This window comes from Protopterus annectens, chromosome 12.part0 (assembly GCF_019279795.1).
Source record: "Protopterus annectens isolate FY-2018-M chromosome 12.part0, PAN1.0, whole genome shotgun sequence".
Classification (NCBI taxonomy): Eukaryota; Metazoa; Chordata; order Ceratodontiformes; family Protopteridae; genus Protopterus; species Protopterus annectens.
Window position 1 is genome coordinate 836487613 of NC_056746.1, and position 20256 is coordinate 836507868.

The window sequence follows — 20256 nt, forward strand, 5'->3', positions numbered from 1 at the left end:
ACAAATATGTTGTGTAATGTCTGAAGAAGTCTTTGAACGAAAACACAGTTTGTTTTTTACAACGTTAATAAAGTAGTTTCCCTCGGGCTTTACTGTGTGATCGTTCGTTAGTGACAGCTAGTTCTCTGACTTTGTGCCTGTGGTTTATTTGATGTGATACAAAGGTTTATGAATCACATACTATGATGTGGATCCCCATTTGCTTACCAGCTGTTTACCCAAACTCATGTAGGTGTGCCCTTGAATATTTAGTGGCCCCATTGCACACACATCCTGATTGCAGACCTTGTTTATGAATAGCGCTATGTGTTTGTTCAGAATTGTACAGCAAGAGATATATTGTGCCTTGAGTTGTAATTAAAACTACTAGAAAATAGAACTAAGTTGCATTTACTTTTAAATGGCAACCTAAAAAACAAAACTACAATAAAACAAATTCCATGAGCAACATATGTTGCCTGTGGAAAATATTAACAGTAGAGTGTTTAATTATACGATGTTATTGTATTAAAGATGTATCAAATGATGCAAAAACATGTTTGATCAATGCAATTGCACTTTAAAAATGGGATTGTTTTTTGAAAGATATAATTATTTAATTGAATCAACAGGGATCACTATAAAGAAAGGGCTTGTTGGAATGTGATTTATCCTTTGAAGCCGAATTGCCGAGGTACTGGATATGTTGTGATAAATAAATGTAGCACCGATACTGCAGATATATTGCCCATAGAATTTGTTTTATTGCTTTTACTTTTACTCAGAGTGTTAAATTTGAATGTGTTCGTTAATGTTCATTTGCTGAAAGGCCTTTTTAGATGATATTTTAGCCAACGTTGTGAGATAATGCAAAACAGATTTAGTGTTATTGGTATGTTAGTAGACCACCATAGCTTTTGGAAAGGTACAGGGACAGATCCATGGGGGGGGTCACATTTGTTTGCACTGCATTTTTGTTAAATGTTTATTACCACACACAATTCTGTCAGTTCTGTTAGTTTGATAATCTTTTGTCTCTAAATCATTGTATTGAAGCCTTGTACTTTATATCTGAACACGTACTTCAACCTACCCATCTTATGTGTCATTTTTATTCATCATTATATATTAACAGGTAAAAAAAAGTGTATTATTGTTAACACATCGCATCTCCTCTTGATTCATTTCATGCTCTATAGAATTGAGCATATATGCACAGCATCTCTCTCTCCCCATCACCTACAAACTCCCCCCACCTGGATTATAACTCGGTCCCCTTGTCTCTTCTGTCTTTCATTTTACCCTGGTCTTTTCCATATGTCTTTTCAGATTGTACCCAATTTCTCCTTTAATTTTCTAACTCAACTTCTGTTATCTTCACTCATTGCTCTTTGCCTTATTCCTTGCGCTATCATTTTTCCCTTCACACTGCTCATTTCTCCAACTTTCTATCCCTTTTGCAGTTTCCTTTTTCAGCCACCATGCCATTACTGATATTTCCCTTGTCTTATATCTTCCGTACCCTCTGCCGTTTGTCTAATCCAAATAAACGTAATACTTCTACTTTCTTAATATCTATGTTATATAGTCTGTTCCATATTGCTGTCAGTGCCTGCCATTTTGTCTGCACCATTTTGTAGCTTCACCATATACAGATATTACCCACATCTTTTCTCCACATCTCCAACACTCTGGACTTTCCCACTGGCCCACCTCTCCTGAAATCCTTGGTGTCATATACTATTGGTATAGTTAGCTTTGAACACCTTTATTGAATTATAACTTGTAACATGGACAAATTTACATTTATACAAAAGTAATCAAATTGTATTAAACTAACATTAACAAACATTATACTTCACATATATTGCTATATATCACATAACCTAAGCAACAATGCATACATTATTATATTCCTGCCCCTTCTTTTTAAACAAGAAACATTTTTATTAAACCATCACTTATGACATAAGCAGTCATACATTTATGTAAATGAAAACAAACCACAACACATTCCTAGTTGCAAGCATTTTACATCACAAACCATACTGACACACTCCCAGTTGCAAACATTATATGTCGCTCATAATCTGCCCAATCATTTTCAGTCAAACATTACATAGCTCATTTAAGTCCTATCTTCTTTTAAACCTCATTCCTCCCATGTATGTATTGTTCCCACAATTCCCATTTTTCCTATGTAGTTTGCTCCTACCCTTTTCTAAAGATCTCAGTTCCAGTTGTTTTATCTCTGTTACTATATTCACTACTTCTAATATAGTTGGTTTTCCATTTTCTAGTAATAGCTTTTTTTGTAGCCACCACAGTTAGAGAAAGCAAGGCCTTACCATGTCTAGGCAGTTCTGATTCTGCATCATAGCTCAGAAAAGTTGTCTCCCTGGTCACAACAATCTGTCCACCCAACATCTCCAACAGTGTATCCTGCAGGTAATCCTTAAAATCCACCAACAAACCTCACTCCCAGAAAATATGTTCCCAAGTACCTCTTTCTTCCCAGTCACACCTCCAACATTTGCTGTCTACCTGAGGAAAATTTCTGTGGAGTCTACTTGGTATATAAAAATATCTATGTAAACATTTCCAAGCAAAAATCCTAAATTTTCTAGATTTTGTGGCATATTTCAGAGACATACATATATCCTCCCATTGTTTCTTTGCGAATTACTTATTTAATCTCTCTTCCCAATCCTTACTAACCTCCTCTGATTCTTTTAGTTATCATCCAGTATTTTATATGCCCTACTAATTTATTTTTTTAACGGCAGCTTCTGTAATAAATTCTACTAAAAGCTGTACCAGTGCTGGTTTTTCATTTGGAAACCCCCCCGCATTTCTTTCTTTTTGCCTATACTAGGGAAGGCAATCTCCAACCTGCAGTCCAAATAAATTCTTGGCTTCTTCCCATTCTATTGCCTTTCCCTCTCTAGTTATTTGCTGCCAATACATTGGTTCTTATGCCAGTTTTCTGCAATAAATTCCCTCTTGCCTATTGTCTATATCCCTAATTGCAGTCATCCTTATCAGCAGAATCTCCTTTCTCCATTCCTGTGTTGGCTTAGTTCTTAGAATACTTTCTACTACTTCATGGATATAATATTCTGTATGATTATTGTTATTCTCTTTAAAGGCCTGCATCCAAAATCTCAGTCTCTCCTTGTTTCTTGAGCCCCCCCCCCCCATTTCAACATCATCCCTTTCTACTTTGAATTATAGTTTTCTGCTTGTGCTGTGTATAGGAGCCTTAATTCTGTAGCTTTGAAATACACTTCAAATTGGCTAATCCCAATCCGCCCTGTTCTAGTGTAAGAATCAGCTTATCCCACTTGACTCCTTCCCTCCCAGATAAAGTCCTTTATTATTAATTGCTTTCCACAACTTCACCTCTGGTTAATAAAAAATATGCCTGGCCTGTGAATAAGACTAAAAGGACTAAAACATTTTGACTGCTTGTATCTTACTATCCATATTCATATAAGAAAGCTTCCATTTTCTCAGTTTTAGTATTTTTTGTTTTGTCTCTTCCCACATGTCCTTAGCTGCCACACCAGAATCATTTTAATCCATACTACTAATTTCATTGTATCATGTCCCCATAAATACGTATATTGCTGAACCAATTCACATGTAGGTACATAATTTACCGCTATTGCCTTTGTTTCATCTTCATTAATTTTGAATCCCAAAAAGATTTGAAACTGTCTCAAAATGTTCCACAGCACTGCAGTGTCTCTTTCTAGTTTTGTCAGGTATAAAATATCGTCTGCAAATAGAGCCAACTTTTCTTGACTACCATATCAGTTATATCCTTGAATTTCGGAGTCCCTTATTGTCTTTCCTAGTGGTTCTAAATGTAATGCAAATAACAAAGGGGAAAGAAGACACCCCTGCCTGGATCCCCTGCTCAAGCAGAAATTATCAGAGAGGACACTACCCACTTTAATTTTCGCCTCAAATCCCTCATATATCCTCCTAATCAACCTTATTATTTATCCTCCTAATCAACCTTATTATTTTTTCAGGAAGTGCACATGCTTCCATTGCCCTGCTCATAAAGTCCCAGCTTACTCTGTCAGATGCTTTCTCTTTATCAGGACTCACCATCAACAATGGTATCGTCTTACATTCTGCTTCCCTCTGGATCATCAGTGTTCTGTTAATGTTGTCAAATGTTTGCCTCCCCTCCACAAAACCACATTGATCCATATCTATCAATTTTGGCATTACTGTTGTCATTCTTTTAGCCATTATAGACATGAACACTTTATAATCATGGTTTAGTATTGAAATTGGCCTGTATGAAGCTGGTTCTAAGGGATCATTACTCTCTTTAGGTATTACAGCTACCACTGCTTTCTTCCAGGATGTTGGTACTTCAGCTCTCAAAGTACTGTTAAACAAGGCTTTCCAGATCTTTATCAGTCTTTTCCTTCCTAGCTTCCAAACTTCCACAGGAATCCCATCTGTTCCTGGGGACTTTCCTGTAAATTGGTTATACATCAGTTTTTATCACATTTCCACCTGTCCTAGCAGTGAGTAATTGAACTTCATCTACCTCTAACCTTGATATATTTAATTTTTCCATACACATTTCCATTTGTACCTTTTCTTGATTTCCATATTTCTCTGCTTTATAAAGACTTTCATAGATTTTCCAAAATATTTCTAATACCTCTACAGGATCTGTTGTTACCTTCTTTGTTGTAGCCTCCCTAAGCTTGGTGATGGCCTTTTCTACTTTCTGTTGCCTAAGTCATTGTGCTGTTAGCTTTGCATGCTTGTTTGTCACTGATTACAATACTTTTGAAAACTTAATATAAAAACCAAGAACATCCGTTCACAAAATAGAAGAGTCCAGCTGCCTCCGGGAAAAAGTAGTTTGATTCAAGTCACTCTTGTTAGAAACAGACAGCAAAAACACAACTTTGTATTTCCACAATGTTATATCTTAACAAATCCACAGCGATCTTGGCAAGTACAAATCACTATTTATGCATAAAAAAATATCCACTTTCGTTTCATACAAAAAGAAGCTTCCTCAGGTAAAAGTGTCAGCCAGCACCAAGCCTTCAGCTTTATATACACCCCTTAAAACTGTCAATCATTACAAAAGTATACTAAGACACACACCCCATTCCATTCATGATTAAAAATGCCATAAAAAATCTTTTTTTTTTTTTTTTTTTTTTTTTTTTTTTTTACAGCAACTCTACATAAAATAAAATATATACATATATGCACATGCTTATTTTAAAAAAAGTTCTATGTGTATTCATTCATATTTCAATAGTCAAGCAAGTCATCTATCCAATGCTTTAAGTTTTAAAATACTGCTAACTGATTTATGGCATCTTTAATCATGACTGGAATGGGGGGGGTCTTAGTATGCTTTTGTAATGATTGACAGTTTTAAGGGGGTTAACAATTTTTACAGGCTGCCTTTGTCCATAAGGGATATGGGCACCATCCTAGGAGTGAATTTGCAATTTCCCATCCATTGGTCCAGATTGCACTTGAAGATGGTCAGGAAAGGGCTCTGCTTCACGTGAATAGGAAGCCTTTTCCAGAGTGGGGGGGGGGCAATCTTTGGCAGTGTTTGGAACACATGTCTGTCTCTCCAGCATGATCTATTCATGCCAGAAATCAGGTTTAGATCCTTGGAACGGGTAACCCTCATGTAGTTGCTTTTGTGAATATGCAACATCTCCGTCAGGGCTGAGTCAGATACTGCCATGTATGTCAGGCATAGATCACTCCTCAGTAATCAGCAGGAAATGGAATATAGTGATAGGGCTTTTAATTGGTCTGCATGCAACATGTTGGTTATACCATGTATTTTGGTGAAAAACCTCTGAGGATGCTCCATCTGTGCCAGGTACATGCCGAGGGTGCTTTGTACTCTATTATTATCTGATGAGGGTCAAGTAGAGTTCTGCTATAGCATCCTTAGATGTGGATAGGTTCATAAGTTTATAGATGTTTACTAGGCTAACGACCACAAGGGCCTTTTTAAGCCTTGCCATACATCCCAAATCTCTGACCAGTTCTGATACCCTTGATAAGTGTAAACATGGGACTGGGAGATGAACCATTTACAGGTTACCTGTGTCCATTAGAGACATAGGTGCCAAACCTGGAATGAATTTCCAGTCTCCCATCCAATTGTCCAAGTTGTGCTTGAATTGGGTTAGGGAGAAACTCTGCTTCACATGGATGGGGACCTGTTCCATAGATGGGGTAGTGTCTGGGATACATACCTATCTCTTTAGCAGGTCCTACTTATATCACAGGCAATGTTTAAGTCTTTAGAATGGGTAATTCTGGTGTTGTTTGTTTTGTGGATGCTATGCCATTACTTATAAGCTGAGCCACATAGAATGATTTCCTTACCATCCTTGGACACATGGTGCTCAAACTTGAAATTACTGTCTGTCTCAGTACACCAGTCTTTCACCACTGGGTCTACTCTTGGGAGGGGTGCTATCAATGCTGTAATTTAATTATTAACTGGGAATGTTAATTGTTGGCTTGAACAGTAACAAGTAATCCAGCATCAAGATCCCTTCTTGATAGATTCTTGCTTGGATTTGTCCATTCCATAAGTCAGACTTTGTCAGACTTTGTAAAACATTCTGCATTTAAGGATGTTTGGGCATCCATTTGTATGCTTTCTACATTCAAACAAGCACCTGCCCATGTTTACCAATTCTTTATTGGCTGTACTACAGTATGGATGCCTGTTGTGCTGCCAACTAAGTGTGTATATGGGTTTCATATTTGACACCGAGATCCACATTGGTATTGCCTATACAGTCCTGGGGAGAATCATGATGTGAATCTGTGTGAAAATATTAGAATTTTAATCCTGCTACTCATTGACATCAGAAGGTGAAGCTTCTTGCATTTCTCATGATTTGAAAATGGCTGACCTTAACAGCTGTTCATGTGTGGAATGGGTATTGGGGGTCCCACCTTGCAGCCCTTGACGTAGAGAGGGCCATCATCTACATTACCATATAATCCAAAGGATAGACATTAAGAGGCAAGTCTGTTGTTAAAGTACCCTTCAGGAGATGAAGTCCGTTCTTATCCTCTGTCCAAGTAGAAGATGGGGGGATTTTCTGAAATGCACTTATGCATTTTACCTTGTGCAAGGGTGCCAGCACTGATTAGACCCTGGTTGATGTACTGCAAGCTGTTGCCAGCCTGCCTTATCATAGGATATAGCTCATCAAATTGTTCACATACAAGTCAAAAGAAATATTAGCAAGCCCTAGGGTCAGCTGGATCAGTTGCCTCAGTCAGAGGGTCTGTCTGATTTTCCCAAAATGTGTGACTCAGGGCCTAGACATTAAAAAAAGATGCTTGTCACAGATACTGGAGTCACCTTGTTGGGAATACAGCATGAAGCAAGAGTGATGCATGGTTTTCTCTGCTAATCTTCACCTTCAGTCAGCTTGTAGTCACACACTGACTTGATATCTGGCTCTGCCCATTGTATGCTCACCCTTTATATGACTATGAGTGAGCTCACACCTCTTTTAGCTTAGTATTTCTTGCATTTGGTCAGGAAGAAAGATAGAGAATTATTTGCAGAAATGATGCTAAGTAACCTAATAGATGGTACACAAGGAGAAATTTGTAATTTACTCATGCTTCACAGACCTGCTTAAAGGAGTTAGACTCTTCAGCCTAAATCATCTCCAAGGCAGATGAAAAATAAATATCTCCTACCAATGTTTTCATACCAGTATGTGGGACAGAATTTTTATGCAGCAAGGTCTCCGTAGTAAACAGCTGATTAGCATTACAGATGAAGTCAGATTCAGTGCCACATTATTCTGAATTCATCTAGTATTAGTGAATACACCTCAGCTGAATTGCTGCAGAGCTGTCTCAAGCATTTCATTTGGAAATTGTTTGACTGCTGAGGTACTGCCACCAGATAGGTGGAACCTTGTCACTCTGGTCCTTTACTCCCTGGTGATGCTGAGAGATCCTGACCTCAGCACAACACATTAGTTCAGTGTGAGCAGAAAAAAAACAGACCTCTGTCTTGCACTCAACCAGTGATGTCTTGCTGCCCCAGATTTCTGTATCTAAGATCAAAGGAGCCAAAGGGGTAAAGAGCAGCCAGGAGGTTCCTTGCATAGGGCAGTCATGTCCAGCAGTTTTGAAAGAATAACCAAGGCACAGTTTTAGGAGGATTAGAACATTAATCAGATGTAAAATAAGTTGCAACACTACAAATTAATATTTTGTACCTGTGGGCCCATTCCTCCTAGATCCACACTTGTAGTTCCCTTGAGCTTATTCCCTGAGGGATAGATGTATAATGTCCCTGGGTCCCTTCCTTGTGGATACAGTTTACAGTACCCCTGGGCCAGTTCGCTCTAATCCATTCTGTAGTGCTTCTAGGTGCACTCCTTGAGGCACAGAAGTATAAGTACCTTTTAGGTTCATAGGTTCATACTAGGCTATCTGCCCTAGGGCATTTATAAGCCTAGCCAGAATGTGTTTGGCTTTCGCCACCCATTTTAAATTTATTTTGCTATGCCCTTTTTCGAGGTTAGAATACTGTGCCTCTGTCAAACAGTGACAGAGAAGTGATACCCGGGGTAAACCTACGATCTCCCATCCACTGATCAAGATTCCTCTTGAAGAGAGTCAATGAGGGACTCTGCCTAACCTGGACTGGGATTTTATTCCAGAGTGAAGGGAGCCTCTGGGTTATGAATCTGTCCCTCCAGCATGTCCTATTTATTTCAGTGCTGAGGTTCAAGTCTCTCGAGCGTGGCTCGATGGGATTTGGATTTTCTGAGGTGCAGCATGTCCATTAATTCCGGGTTGGACATGGCTTTATACGTCAGGCACAGATTGCCTCTGAACAGGCGGTATGCCACTGAGTAGAGCTGGAGTTTCTTTAACCGGGCAGCATATGGCATCTGTTTGAGCCCTTTGATCCTCTTGGTGAGGTACTTTTGGGGTCTTTCCAGTTGCTGCAGGTGTCTGGTAAGGTACATCCCAAAAGGGGCATTGTACTCAATTATGGGCCTGATGAGGGATGAGTAAAGAGGCACGATGACCTCCCCTGATCTAGATGTGAATCCCTTCATGATTAGGTGGGCTATATAAAATGTTTTTCTAACCACTTTGGCCACGTGGTTGTCAAATGAGAGATTGCTATCAACTTGGGTCCCCAGGTCCCTAATTACTTCTTCTGTACTTAATGGATTATCACCTATGTGGTAATTTGTGGGCACTTTGTTTTGCCAAAAGGGATGACTATACACTTTTTGGCATTTAGCTTGAGGCCATGGCTCTGGCACCAGTTTGCAGTCATCTTCGAACTTGGTCAGCCACAGTCCTTCCGTGTCGGCCTGTACCTCCGAGAAATATATACCGAACTAGAGAGGTCCCAGGACTGAGCCTTGTGGGACACCACTTGTAACTGGTTTGGAGTCTGACATGGCTCCAGCAATTCTAACCATGTGGGTTCTGTCCTTTTGCTAGTTTGCAATCCATCTAGTGACATAGGGGTTTATATTTAAGCTGGTGAGCTTATCTATAATGCCCAAGTGGGGTATTGTATCGAAGGCTTTTGCGAGGTCCAGGTAGGCTGTGTGGACCACCTTCCCCTCGTCAGTGGCCTTGGTGACTGTTTCAAAGAAATCAACCAGGTTTAAGAGGCAGGATCTGCCCTTAACAAAGCCGAACTGGGTAGGATCCAGTGTCTGTAGGTCCCCAATATCTTTATTTATGAGGTCCATGATGATCCTTTCCATAGCTTTGCAGACCAAGCTAGTCAGGCTTATGGGGCAATAGTTTCCAGGATCCGTTGAGGCACCACCTTTATGGAGAGGGACCACTGTTGCTGCACACCACTCTTTGGGCACATGTCCTGTAGTAAGGCTGAGATTGAACAGTAGTTTTATGTTTGGGTTTATCTCTTCTTGGAGTTCATGTAGGACGCAGCCCGGGACACCGTCTGGTCCCATTGATGCTGTGTTTTTTGCTTTGGAGAGGGCAGCTCTTATCTGAGCATCTGAGATGTCAGGGGGGCAGCACTCTGCTGGGATAGATATTTGCCCTTTTGGTGGGGAGGGGGGGAGAAGTTTGCGCTGAACCTGTCAGCTAGGATGTTGGCAATGTCTGTGGGTTCAGTGTATTTTTTGTCATTTTGGACTAATTCTGAGCATATCTGGGAATTACCACCCAGGTTCCTAACATAACTAAAGAAAGCCTTGTGATTATCCTTAGTGTCCTGTGCAATTTTTCTCTCGAAGCTGGCCTTAGACAATTTTATGAGTGCCCGTAGTTTTTTGCTAATACTGATCAGTGATGCCTTCCCTTTTTGGGATTTTGCTCTATCATTTAGTAGCTTCCTCCTTTTATTGTATAGTTTGTTTATGGCTGGGGTCCACCAGACAGGACGTCTGCCTTTGGAGGATTGGGTCTTGGTTTTATTTGGGATCGCATGATCCATGCATTCCTGAAGGTGTTCATAGAATGCGTTTATAAAGGATTCTGCGGTCTGGTCCATATTTTCCACAGGCCCGGGGGCTTTGAAGGATTCCACCTCGGTTTTGAGGAGTGTGAAATTTGCTTAAGAGAAGATGTTAAGTTGTCAATCTCGCCTTCATTCTTGCTGGATGGGGTTCGGAGCCGATCCTCGGCTCCGACTCGGCACTTGCTTTAGCTTAGGAACTCCTTTTACCAGCTCGAGGCAACCCTATATCCCATGATGCAAGGCGGAACTACCTCAGATCTCATTTGCCGCTTAGCGAAAGAGGTCTCCTTTACCAGCAGAGGTAAGTGAATTTCTTGTCAAAGAAAGAGAAGCTTAGTTAGTGTTTTATTTTTCCCTTTTTAGTCATAGTATAGTCTGTAGTAGTTTTACAAACCACCCTATTCCCTTGTTTTTTTTAAAACTTTTATACCCTTTTTAAACTTTTAGTGTAAAGTTTTAGTTAGGCCTAAAACCCCAGTTGTTAATCCCTTCCTGTGTGTTTGTGTAGGGGATTAATTTTGTGTGCTTGTTGGGGTTTGTGTGTGTTTTCTTCCTCCTAGGATATGTCTAGGGAAGGCAAGGTCTCAGGCTTCAAGAAGTGTGACTCGTGCTGTCAGAAAATGTCTCTGACAGACGGTCACACTTCTTGTGTTTATTACCTGGGGCCTTTGCACCTGCAGGACTCCTGTGCTTTATGTCACTCTTTTAGCCAGAGAGTCCTGCAGGAGAGGAGGAATAAACTTATCCTCTGTGGCTTACTTAAGCCAGAAGGTTCTCCCTCTAAAGCAGGGTCTGGGAAACCTTCTAAGCCACCAAAGGCACAGGCTTCAGTTTCCAAGCCTCCTCCGGTGGCTCCGGCTCCGGCTGGAACCGATGTATCTGCCTCGAAAGTAGTGGGTTCGGTGCCGGCTGGCTCCGATACCTTATCTACTGTAGCCTTGTCGGCTCCGGCTGGAGCCGACACTTTATCCAGCATCGGAGCCGAGAAACCTTCGGCTCCATCTGGTGTTCAGGGGACTTCGGCTCTGATGGCTCCGTCCCGAAAGAGATCTCGGTCCTCTTCATTACTGAGTATCCACTCGGCTCCGGGGTCTCCCCTTTTGTCGGAGCGGAGCCATCGGAGCCGATCTTCGAGATCTTCCAGGCTGTCTGACCACGACTTGGAGAGGGTGGTAAGCAGGCTGTTGAAGTCTCAGGCACTGGCCCAAATGCTCCATAGCCCGTCTCAACAGACTTCGGCTATAGCCTCACCCCTTGAACTTCCTCCTCCGACTCCACTTCAGAGTTCGGAGCCTGAGCTTCTCGGGACAGCGACTGTTTGGTGCGGAGCCGATACATCCTTCGGCTCCATCATCCTCAGCTCCGATCTCCTCCTTGAGACCTTCCTTGGAGGGATCCGGTCGTCGGGTTTCCTTGTCGGCTCCGAGGGGCTAGTGGCATCGGACCCTTGTCCGACCCGCTCTCCCTCTCGGGCTTCGCTTTGGTAAGCTCGGCGCCGACATCGGCCTCGGAGCCTTCCCTCTCAGTGGAGCCGGGCATTCCTGTTTCCTCGGAGCGGGGATATTCCGGCCTCCCGGGCAGGAGCCTTTGAGGTGATGAGGAGTGTCCTGGCCTCTGAGCCTGGTCAGCGGTCCATCCCTCTAGCTCCTCCCTCATCAGTGCCTGCAGACGCCTCTTGCCAGCCTCTTGCTCTCAGGCCCAGGGATCCATCGCCCCAGGTTTCCCCATTGGGAATTTCCTCCTCTTCCGAGGTTTCTCCTGATCCTGCAGGGGAACCCCTCGGAAGAGGACGTGTAAGAGGAAACACACGGACTCCTGAGTCTACTACATCTGATACCGACTTAGATGAGTCGGAGGGTTCCCCACGGTCCCCTCTGAGGATGTCTCCTTTTCAGACATCCTTGAGCTCCTCAAACAGAGGGGAATTGGCCCTCCATTGACCCCTCCGAGGATGAGTCGGTATACCTGGAGGCTTTGGATCCCGACCCTCCACCTCCTGGGTGTCTCCGCCTTCGACCCACTGATGCAGGTAGTGGCTCGAAGGCGTGGCGCTCCAGATTCTGTGGAACCTGTCCCCAGGAGACCATCCAAATTCATCATGGCCCCTACGGACAAACAGTTCCTTTCCAAGGGTGTCTCTGTGGATGCTATGGTGGTGGCGGCCACTAAGAAGGAACTGGCGGATCCTTCAGTACCTGTCCATCCTCCTAACAAGGACTCTAGGACCATGGACAGGTATGGAAAGCGGATGTTTTCTTCAGCGACTTTTGCTATGCGTTAGCTGAATTATCTTTGTCACTTCACCAGGCTTCAACGAGATATTCTCAAAGAACTGGGTGAAGTAGTCCAGGATCCTTCTGCTGCTGGGGCTCAGGAAAAGATTGCCTCGCAGCTTGCAATCCTGAATTCCATATCTAACTCCTCCATGCGGCTCATATCCTATGCGGCCGATGGAGCGAGAAGCGCAGGCACAGGAGTTGCTCTTAGGCGCCAAGCCTGGATGCGGCTTTGTAATTTTGCGGACCCCTTTAAGGCGTCCTTCACTAATACCCCTTTGATGGTTCGGCTTTGTTCGGACCTCAGGTGAAGGATACCTTGACCAGGTGTGAGCAGAACGGTAAAACTCTTTCTGCCGTTGGAGTCCAGTTTTCCACTCCTTCTAGACCATATCCCAAGGGTCAGAAGGGGGGAAGATGTGGTTCAAAAGCCCAAGGAGCTACACGGACGCGTGGTCAGTTTACCCCAGAGGCAGAGGGGTAACAATAATAGATGCCGCCCTAGAGGCAGGGGTCCTCAGAACCAGGGCAACAGGGAGTCTCTTCCTGAGAAGCCCTTTCAGCATCCCTGAGGTGTTGCCCGACTGTCCACCCTTGGAGGCAGTCGGGGGAAGGATTTCGCTGTACCCAGTAGCCTGGCAATCCCTATCTCAAGAGAGTTGGGTACAGTCGATCATATCCGGGGGTTACAAAATCCCCTTCGAAAGGTTTCCCATACCTCTACAATCCCTTCCAGACATCTCACCCGGTCAAAGGGATTTGGCAGAACAGGAGGTTTCAAAGCTCCTAGAAAAAAGAGCCGTCCAGACTGTGCCAGCAGACCAGGTAGGATCCGGCGTCTACTCGAGATTCTTTTTGGTCCCCAAAAGGACGGGAGATTGGAGACCAATATTAGACCTGAGCAATCTAAACAGATTTGTCAAGAAGGCAAGATTCCGGATGGTCACGCTTCAGTCCATTCTGCCCTTTCTGGGCAAGGACAACTGGATGTGCTCTATAGACCTTCAGGACGCGTACTATCACATAAAGATACACAGGCGCTCCAGGAGGTTTCTCCGCTTTCGGCTAGGGACCAGTCATTATCAATTCAGAGCCCTGCCCTTTGGCCTCACTTCAGCCCCCAGAGTGTTCACCAAATGCATGGCAGTGGTCACAGCTCATCTGAGACGTCAGGGATTCCAGGTGTTTCCCTACTTGGACGACTGGCTCCTCTCCGCCACCACCAAGTGTCAGCTTCTTCAGTCCAGAGACTACACTCTACAGCTTTGCAGGAGTTTGGGAATTTCAGTAAATTTCGAAAAATCTTCTCTGCTGCCTTGCCAATCTATCACCTTTATAGGCGCAGAATTAAACACCGTCAAAATGATAGCCAGACTAACAGAGCAAAGAATTCTGGACATCCAAAAATTCGTTCGGCTTCTATTGCAAAGCAACAAGATCAAAGCCAGATTCATACTGAAGGTTCTAGGTCTTATGGCTGCGGCCATTTTTCTTCTACCACTGGCTCGCTTCCACATGCGTCTTCTGCAGTGGATGCTATTCACGCAGTGGTCGTACCACAGTCTCCCGATGAGGCACGAAATCTTGGTCACACAGTCGTGCAGAGCTCATCTGAACTGGTGGATATCTTCCCCTCTTCTTCATCAGGGCCGACCCTTTATTCCCCCTCCTCCAGTTGCCACAGTCACTACGGATGCCTCTCTGATCGGGTGGGGGGCATTATCAGGGCAGGATGGTCCACGGGACGTGGCAACCCATAGAATACCATCTGCATATAAATGTCCTGGAGATGAGAGCAGTGCTTTTAATGTTGCAAGCCCTCAACGACTTTCTTCCCACGGGGACTATTGCAGTACAAACGGACAACATGTCCGTGGTCTGGTACATCAACAAACAGGGCGGGACCAGGTCCTATCCATTATGTCGAGAAGCTCTCAGACTTTGGCAATGGGCGATCTCTTCTCAGCGGTTTCTGATAGCAACGCACATCCCCGGCAGGTCCAACCTTTTAGCAGACAGGCTGAGCAGATCCATTCTGATGCCTCACGAGTGGTCTCTCAATCAATCTGTAGTGGATCAGATTTTTCTGAAGTGGGGCACTCCTTGTTGCGATCTTTTTGCTACTCCGCAAAACAACAAGTGCCCCGATATTTTCACTCTTTTTCCCCTTCCAGGCCAACCCCTGAGAGACTCTCTAACCCAGGATTGGCCCCGGGGACTTCTGTACGCTTTTCCTCCTTTTCCCTTGATTCCACAAGTCATTCAAAAAGCCACCGTTTTGAGAGCCAAGTTGATCCTCATTGCCCCATATTGGCCTCGACAAATTTGGTTTCCGTCTCTGCATCGTCACCTTCTGGTGCAGCCCTAGCATCTGGACCCAGTTCCGGATCTCTTGATCCACCAGTCGGGTCAGCAGCACCGAGCCATTCATTCTCTCAACCTCACTGCTTGGTTGCTCCACTTCCTACCCTAGCCAGGCTACCGATGATTTCGACTCAGTCAGAGACATTTTAGTGTCTTCTTTGAAGTCGTCCACTAGGACTGTTTATGCTAGCAAGTGGCGACGTTTTTCTATTTGGGCAAATTCCAAAAATATTGATCCCTTTACTGCTCCTGTACATTCGGTTTTAGATTTCCTGTCGGAGGTTTTTCATTCAGGATCCTCGTCATCTACAGTCAAAGTACAACTGGCTGCTATTTCCAAGTATCATGTTGGCTTGCATGACAATAACATTATGTCTCATAGATTATGCAAGGCCTTTCTGAGAGGAGTTTTTCTCCTAAAACCACCTATAAAGCATCCTCCTCCGCAATGGGATCTAAACTTAATGTTGGTATCCTTGATACTACCTCCCTTCGAACCGTCTGCTTCATGTTCTTTGAAATTATTGACCTGGAAAACTATATTTTTACTGGCTGTCACTTCTGCAAGAAGAGTTTCCGAGATTCAAGCTCTCTGCATTCATTCCCCTTATTTGGTTTTTCATAAGGACAGGGTATCATTAAGAACTAACCCTTCCTTTCTTCCCAAAGTCGTATCTCAAACCAACATTAACCAATCTATAGACCTACCAGTCTTTTTCCCAAACTATTCGACAGAGCTGAACAGAAACTGCATTTTTGGATGTCCATCGTCAGCTCAGGTACTATTTGCATAGAACTAAACAATTCAGAAAATCGGACCAATTATTTGTCTCCTATGCAGAAAACAGGATAGGTCTTCCAGTCTCTAAAGTGACCTTATCCAGATGGTTAACTTCCACTATTTCCTATGTATACTCTCTCAGAGGCAAGCAGCTATCTTCTAAGCCAAAAGCACACTCAACCAGGAGTCTATGCACTTCTGTAGCTTTTCAGGATAGACTACCCATTGATACCATTTGTGCAGCAGCTACTTGGGCCACGCCTCATACCTTTGTCTCTCATTACAAATTGGACTTGGCCTCCAGAGATAGGGCCAGTTTTGGTTCCACAGTTCTCAAGAGTCTGTTCCATTGAGCCACCCGGGATACAGGTGCTAGGGACGCGGTCCCATCCAGCAAGAATGAAGGCGAGATTGACAACTTAACATTTAGAAGTTATGTACCTACCATAACGTTCCATGTTAGTTGTCTTCTCTCGCCTTCTTTCTTGCGTCCCTCCCTCCTTCCCCCTGGCCTGGACAGATCTTGAAGAGTTCCTATTAGGTTGTTTCCTCCTGAGCCTTCATATGAGGACTTCTATTAGGATCTTGTGTTCCTAATTATGTTAGGATAGTCTTTAGCAGGGTAGGTTAGCTACCAAACGAGATCTGAGGTAGTTCCGCCTTGCATCATGGGATATAGGGTTGCCTCGAGCTGGTAAAAGGAGTTCCTAAGCTAAAGCAAGTGCCGAGTCGAACTCCATCCAGCAAGAAAGAAGGCGAGAGAAGACAACTTACATGGAACGTTATGGTAGGTACATAACTTCTAATTTTTCACTGTGGTTTTCTGGGCAGGGGGGTGGGGTCGGGATGTGAATATCCAGTGAGATTAGTTTATGGTCTGATCTTATCAGTGAGGGATACACTTCTGGTCTGGAGCATAGAGTCCCCATGTTGGTGATGATCAGGTCCAGTATGTTTTCCCCTCTTGTGGGAGTGGTAACAAGTTGTTCCATAGCATTTGAGTTTATAAATTCTAGGAACCTTTGGGCTAGGGTGTTGGAGCTAGAGTAATGCTCCCAGTCTATGTTTGGGTAGTTGAAGTCGCCCAATATAATGGTGTTTGGAGAGACCTTCATATTTTCCAGTGTTCTCAGAAAGGCCGAGTGGGGTTCCTGGGTTTGGGCGGGTGGTCTGTAGCAGGCTATAAACTGGAAGGCAGTTTTACCCACTGTTAGTTGCACATGGATAGTCTCTGATGCTTCGTGCTTTGCCACCAACCTGGAGGTGTGGGTATCTTTGAATATCGATACTCCCCCTCCTTTTGTGGTTCGGTCCAAGTTTTGGGGCCGAAAAGCATGGTATGAGGTATAACCTGGTAGTGCTGGGGTGCTCTCCGGAGCCCTGAACCAGGTTTCTGTTACTGCACAGATATCGATGTTCTCCATGCTAAGGAGAGTTTCGAGTGCATGCATCTTGAGGTTTAGACTTCTGGCGTTGAGTAGCATTACTCTTAGTTTCTTATCCCTTGTGATACCTGTGGAGGTGGGTTTGTCTTTTGAGCCTTGCCTAAAAAAGGCACTATGGGGGTAGCAAGAGCCTTTGCCAATATCCGAAAGCCCAGGTGTGACAGGTGCAAGCTGTCCCTAGCGAAGCATCGTGGCTTTTGACCTATTCTTTACAAATGTATTCTTAGTTGCCCCTCTGTGAGTCCATTCCTTGTTGCAATAGACTCTATACCACTACGTGAGTCCAGTACTTCTTGAAACAATTGGTAGTACCTGTGAAATAATTCCTTGTGGAGTGAGATTTTAGTTTCACCGGGCCTATTCATGCTGGATCCATTCTGTGGTACCCTTGGCGCATTCATTTAGAAGCCTGGACTAATTCCTTGTGGATCTAGTCTGTAGTACCCTGAGTCCCTTCCTTGTGGCACATGTTTGCAGTACCCCCTAACTTATTATTTTCAGAAGAGGCCTGTAGCACACATAGGGACATTCCTAGTGAAGTGAGTCTGTAGTTGCTTTAGGGCCATTCTTTGTTAATCCTGTCTTTAGTGCCTCCAAGTCTGTCGCTTGTGGATAAAGTCCGTAGTGCCCCAGGTGTATTTCTTTATGGATGTTCTGTGTAGTAGTCATAGGCTCATTAATTGCAACTCATAAATCAGTCTCCTGGGCCTTCCATATTGATCCATTCTTTGGTAGTATCTCTGATATCATTCATTAAATTGCCATTCTGCAGTACCTCTCTGGGTCTGTTCTGTCATTGGAATCCATACTAAGTGGCTCTGTTCTGTAGTACTTTGGGCCATATCAAGTGATATCCTTAAATTGTGATTGCTTTGACCTGTGCCTGCAGAACTCCCTGAGCCTACTGCACATGGGTCTTGTTTTTTTGTACGTTTAGGCCCGTGTAGCTGTATGGTTCTACCCACAAACCCTTGTTACTTCTGAATTAATGCTGATTTAAGTTGAACGTAGCATCTCACAAGGTATGTGTACTGTGAGAGAAGTAATAGCTATTATCGAGGAAAACAGTGGCTTTACTCCTGGTACGTGGTTGTGCTTTATTGTCTTATTTGGTCATACAACTCCTTTTTTGCATCATTCATAATTTTTTTTAATAGTGCTGTTATTGTGGCATTTTTACTTTATTGGTTCAAATGGTACATATTTTGAATCAATAGGCACAAAGGAAGAAAAGTGGCTCCAGGAGATTAATGAGAAGGGGCAGGTCCTGTGCCCAACCTGCAATGCTGTGACTCGGAAAACAATTCCAGGTTTGAAAAAACACATGGAAGTCTGTTTAAAGGTAAGCAGGACTTTTTAAATTGTGAAATGTGTCAACTTAATCAAACTGCAGTTACTAAAGTAGCAGTCATGCAGTGATGAGAATAATGGCAGCTTTTTAGAAAGTCTGTTTAAAATAAATTAAATCTAGGAAATGATTTTAGTTAACCAAAACCCAGTCATTCATTTTCTAAAAAGGAGTTAGCAAATATGACTCATCCATTTACAAAAAATAACTACTGAGCAAGGGAGAAATTGTTGAATTATGGAAGTTTGCACTGCAGCATATTAGCCACCCCTGACCAATGCACTTTATTTTAGGTATTACAGAGCTGCTTCCCTTGTAACACTGTGTTAAATAGTGGAAAACTTGATATCTATGCAATATAAATTCCACCTTAATATGGCCTTCTATTCAAGAGCAGCAGGGATTCAGGAAGAACACTGTAAAATTGTAACAGCACTGCAGAGAAATTGACCTTTGGGAAAGTCAGTCATGCTTTATTTCTTACTCTGAAGTTTTTGGTTCTGTATTCCATTCTTTGGTTCTGAAGCACCATAATCCCTGTAACATTTCTGAGCATGGTCTTCATTAGTTTCAGAGCTACCTCCTTGACAGAAAATAAAATTCAGAAACCTTCAACTAAGTGAAATACACAGCAGTGGTTTAGTTAATTAAGCTGGAATCACAGTTCAGTGCAAGTTGTTTATGTTCAGTGTCCCCTTTGGACATATTTACAGTTCCCAAAAAAGATTGCAGACATACTGAGCTGCAGTCCTGTGGGTCAACATTCTGTGTAAAAGATATCAGAGTATTAATATGTGATACAGTTTATTGCACTAACTGTGCACCTGTGCCATTCTTAAAGTTGAGCTGCAGGGCAGGCAGTTCTCTGGGTCAGTACTGTACGCAAAAATATCCAGAGCACTGATGTACAATATAGTTTATTACATTGTGTACAAAAAAAACTGTTCTGCTGATGTAACTGGCCTGTACAATTTCATTTGATCTTACATTTTATTTTTCAGTCTGCAAAATGTTTAAATTCCTTTAACACACATGATTTGGAATTCTGAAAGAACCCCACAACTCACATTAAGGGCTGTAGTAAAAAGGCCCTGTTTGCTAGGTATGGTACTAACCTATTCTGAGGCATATTAGCAGTAGCAAGGAAAGAAATCATTATCAGTTAATTTACATTCCTGTGAATCACTGCTAACAAGACAAATGCAGTTCAGCACTTCCCTGCAGCAGTTAACAGCAGCAGCTAATGTATTGTGTTAACACAGGTTTCCCCCTCATCCTCATTTATTCTCACATACACACACACACACACACACACACACACACACACACACACACACACACACACACACTCACACCACTTACCCCCATACCTTTCCATGTGTTGTCAAAATGTCCTCGATGTCACCTTTTTCCCAACCTGGTAAATCGTAGATGATTACAGTTTGTGGAGGAGAGCTGTATGGATATGCTAGAAGTCATGATTTTTTATTTATTTATTCATTTGACATTGGTTGACCAGGTTAGTCTGGCTGGGT

At 43.1% G+C, this 20256-nt stretch overlaps 1 protein-coding gene across 3 annotated transcripts in view; it reads left to right on the plus strand.

Annotated features, from left to right (window-relative positions):
• Nucleotides 1-20256, plus strand: part of ZNF512B (zinc finger protein 512B) — a 1438759-nt gene that overhangs the window by 901337 nt on the left and 517166 nt on the right. For all 3 annotated transcript variants that reach the window (XM_044089878.1, XM_044089880.1, XM_044089879.1), the window contains exon 9: nt 18591-18715. In XM_044089878.1, coding sequence (XP_043945813.1) covers nt 18591-18715 — 125 coding nt within the window. The remainder of the gene's footprint in view (nt 1-18590; nt 18716-20256) is intronic.